The sequence below is a fragment of the Dicentrarchus labrax genome, unplaced genomic scaffold (genome assembly GCF_905237075.1).
Source record: "Dicentrarchus labrax unplaced genomic scaffold, dlabrax2021, whole genome shotgun sequence".
NCBI classification, from domain to species: Eukaryota; Metazoa; Chordata; class Actinopteri; family Moronidae; genus Dicentrarchus; species Dicentrarchus labrax.
In genome coordinates, this window is record NW_026136762.1 from 245,001 (window position 1) to 248,702 (window position 3,702).

Consider the following 3,702-nt stretch of genomic DNA (forward strand, 5'->3'; position numbering starts at 1 on the left):
GGTGTGATCGGTAGTGCTGCCCCGACTAAAGGACGCCCTCGTCCACGAGTAGTCTTTAGATAAAGCCGCGTACAGTTAGCGTGGCAGCAGTGGTGCAGCGGTAAGTAACTTCCTGTGTTACAAGAGAAAAGGTCCCTGATGTTTCTGTGACTATCAGACTGATGAAGTGTCCACTGAGACTCTCAGAGACTGTTGGGGGCCGGCTCTGGTGATTGGTTGTCGGGGTAACGGGGCTGAACACGTGACTGCGTGATGTTGAGTTACTCTTTAATGTCAGGAGTCTCACCACGATAGTGACTGTAAAGGATTCTCTCTGCAACAGGTTTCTGAAAGTCTTTTTAATCTGAAAGGAAATCAATCACAATGATCAGCTGTGTTCTATGAAAACCCTCTGAGACCAAACCTGTCCTCTGCTGGTCCTAAACCCAAACCCACGACCTACTGTCTGTCCCCGGGGTCAACAGTGCTCAGACCCCCGACCCCTGACCGGCGCCGGCTCTGTCAGCAGAGAGCAAGACAAACTCGTTTTATTTTTTTAACACTACATTTCCTTTATTTTTGTTTCTTTGATTTTTCAGGTTGTGTGCTGAACTTGTTTGTGTCTTATAAGGTTCTCTATATAAAATGTCTTTGTACCGCTGTCCTGTCCCCCCCCCCCATACCACTCTGTTACATCATGGCCTCCGTCACACAGTGACATGGCGGTAACGTACCGTAACAGCCTCACCGATTCCTGTCAGAGTCCAAACACCAAAAGTGAGGAAGATTCCCGATCAGACGCAAAGGTCTCAAATCTTTTAAAGTTTATTATTTTAGCTGCATTTTAAGGAAGCTCGCGCGGTCCGAACAAATAACATCAACATCTGCTGGAAAAATAAAAGCTTTGAGAAAAGTTCCCCAAAAAATATAACCAACACACGGAGAGAAAAACAGCAGTTTATATTTTAACTCTTTAAAATGTCCAAAATAAGAACTGACCTCTGCGAGGAGGCGGAGGTCAGTTTGTGTTTCAGTTTTCAACATGAAGTAAAAATAAAACCCGAGTTCACGTTTCCGTCTGTTTTCCTCCTCTGACCTCACCTGTGTGTTCTCCGTGTGTTTGACCTTTGACCTCTGCACACAGCTCGTACAGTACCTCCTATGTGATTGGTCAAAGCTTCTGGTTGGTATAGATTATTGAGGTTAAACCTATTGAATCCTGTTTATTGATTAATGATGCGTTCAGGTTCAGCAGGTGATAATGATTGATCGATCTGATAGGAAGGAATCTGATCATTGATTTCTACAATCTGAGGATTTTCTGTGTTTCTGAAGCTTTCTGCCAAACTTCATGGACTTCATCAGCTCCGTCGTCATGGAGACGCTTTTGTTATAACGTGATTTGAGTATTTTGGTCGCATCTGAACCGAAACGTTCACTTGTTTGTGCCGGTGTCGGTTTTATTTTGGACATTTTACAGATTAATCAATAACTGATCGATGTAAACAGAATCAATAAGGATAAAAACACACAGACGTCCTCCCGGTGTGACAGACAGATGGACAGTTGGACAGCTTGTTGCCACAGTAACCCTCCTCTGTTTGTTTTTAGTTGATGGTCGAGCTTTGATGCTAATAGTTAATTTTTGTATTTTAATAAGAAAAAGGAAAAAAGTGATTTTATGTATTTGCATGCACTCCGGCCGTACGTTCTTTCTTCCGTATGTTTGAGCACTGTATAGTAGCTGTATAGTAGCTGTCTGAGGTTTAGATCGAACTCCGCTCGATAGAGTAGAGACACCGAGAGAGAGACAGAGAGAGAGGACGAACCGACGAAAAACCAACAAGTGAATTATTTGATGTAATTACTGATATGGGATCCTTATTTTCTGAGTTCCTTTGTTTTCATAAATAAACACATAAACTGACACGAAGACTCGACTCTCATTCACACACAGTCTGCGTTACGTTGTGGGGACCTGCTGCTGTGTCCCCACATCGTAACACATACAAGCCTCCACACACACCTGTCTGTAGCCATGGTAACGGCTCTGTGAGGCCATACTTGAGCTAACATGCTAATATTTAGCAGGTGTAATGTTCATCAGGTGAGTATCAGAGCTTTACAGAGTTTAAGTTTATATTCCTTAACGGCAGTGAACTGGTCGTTGGTTGAATTCCATCGTTCTCGTTATTCTCCGTAACAACAGACATTAATACAAACTTTATTTAACACCTGAAACTTCTCTAAAGAGTCAAACTGAAACACTGCTGTTTACATCACAAACACTTTATAGCGCCTACATTTCCCACAATGCCCTTGAACCACACGCCTCCAGCTGAGGAAATATATACTGACAAGCTTCAAACTGCAGTGCATTCTGGTCTCTGTAGTCCGATGGTTGTTTGGAGGCTCGTTAAAGACTGCAGGCGGGTTGAGTCCACAAGAACCAGAACCACCAGACTACTGAAGGAAAACAGCTGATTTAAGGTCCATCAGTCAGGTGAGGAGAGCTTGAACACAACCTGAGAATAGTTATTGATCCTTTGTTAAATACTGACAGTTTAATCCTCTGAAGGAATAATAAACTAATTAATAATAATAATAATAATAATAACGAGGCTTCATTTGATCCAGAGGTTCTTTTCCTTTAAACTGAGTTCAGTCTGAATCTGGATCAAACTGGTCTCTGCAGGGTTCTAGTTCTGGGCTACATCACGCTGCAGATCCTGGACCGTCCCTCTGCGTCCTCCAGGCCCCTCTTGTCTCGGACCAGCACGGCCTGGTTCCCGAAGCTGCTGTACCAGGCCGACTGGCTGCGGTTCAGGTAGGTCGGGGGGGGTGCTGCCTGCAGGTCCTGCTGCTGCTGCTGCCAGACCAGCAGGGACGTGTCCCGGTACCGCAACCGGGCAAAGGCCTCTGACAGGGCCTTCTCTGCCAGGGGGGCGACCGCGACCGGGACCGGGAGGTTCCTCTGCAGGCGTCTGCTCCTCTACTGCAGCTGGATCACAGTCCGACATGGCGCTCCAGAAACCAGGAGGGGGACAGGAGAAACATCCAGATGAAGGCGGGACCGGATCAGAACCAGGTCCATCTTAAACACCTGAGGAATCCACCTGGAACCAGATGGAACAAAACCAGGTCAGAGAGCTGTGAGTAAGAACTGGATCCAGTTCTAAAGGGTCTGTTTGTTACTCTGAGACCAGGTCTGAATATTAGTGCATTTACCAATCAATCGATCGATCAGTACATTAATCAATCAGTCTACTGGCAGATAATCAATGTTTGAACTCTTTTCGTGTTTATAATAATTTTGAGGTTTGGACTAATCGAGCGCTATGAATTCTGGGTAACTGACGATATTTCTCACAATTTTTACCAATCAATCAATCAATCAATCAATCAATCAATCAGTGTATTAATGGATTAATGCCCTCCCCCACCTCCACTCACTGCAGGAGCACAATGTCAATAATCCCAGAGCTGGAGAATTCTCCCAGCACCAGCCTGAAGACTACCGTCCGGGGGCCTCAGTCACGAGGAGAGACCGGTCCTTCAGCACATCGAGGATTATGTCCCCCCAGACTGTCTCCCTCCAGACTGTCTCCCCCCAGACTGTCTCCCCCCAGACTGTCTCCCTCCAGACTGTCTCCCCCAGACTGTCTCCCCCAGACTGTCTCCCCCAGACTGTCTCCCTCCAGACTTTGACCTTCACCAGTTCTC

The 3,702-nt window shown here is 45.8% G+C and overlaps 2 protein-coding genes across 7 annotated transcripts in view; one reads left to right on the forward strand and one right to left on the reverse strand.

The window, feature by feature from the left end:
- Positions 1-1,906, forward strand: part of LOC127359715 (bromodomain-containing protein 3) — a 15,681-nt gene extending 13,775 nt beyond the window's left edge. For all 6 annotated transcript variants that reach the window (XM_051393713.1, XM_051393716.1, XM_051393718.1 and 3 more), the window contains exon 12: positions 1-1,906. This exon is cut by the window's left edge and continues 1,201 nt beyond it. The gene's annotated coding sequence lies outside the window, so the exon portion shown is untranslated.
- A 346-nt stretch (positions 1,907-2,252) lies between these two features.
- On the reverse strand, positions 2,253-3,073 carry LOC127359703 (putative uncharacterized protein BRD3OS). Its single transcript, XM_051393698.1, has 2 exons — positions 3,014-3,073; positions 2,253-2,971 (listed from the first exon to the last, which is right to left on the reverse strand). Exons 1-2 carry the CDS (start codon positions 3,071-3,073, stop codon positions 2,690-2,692), a joined length of 342 nt encoding a protein of 113 aa, XP_051249658.1. The 3' UTR covers positions 2,253-2,689.
- Positions 3,074-3,702: the final 629 nt, after the last annotated feature.

Coding starts and splice junctions, on each gene's coding strand:
- LOC127359703 (XM_051393698.1), bottom strand. CDS start 3,073: ATGGACCTGGTTCTGATCCGGTCCCGCCTTCATCTGGATGTTTCTCCT. Junction 2,972..3,013: donor TTTCTCCTGTCCCCCTCCTG/GTTTCTGGAGCG, acceptor CAGCTGCAGTAG/AGGAGCAGACGCCTGCAGAG.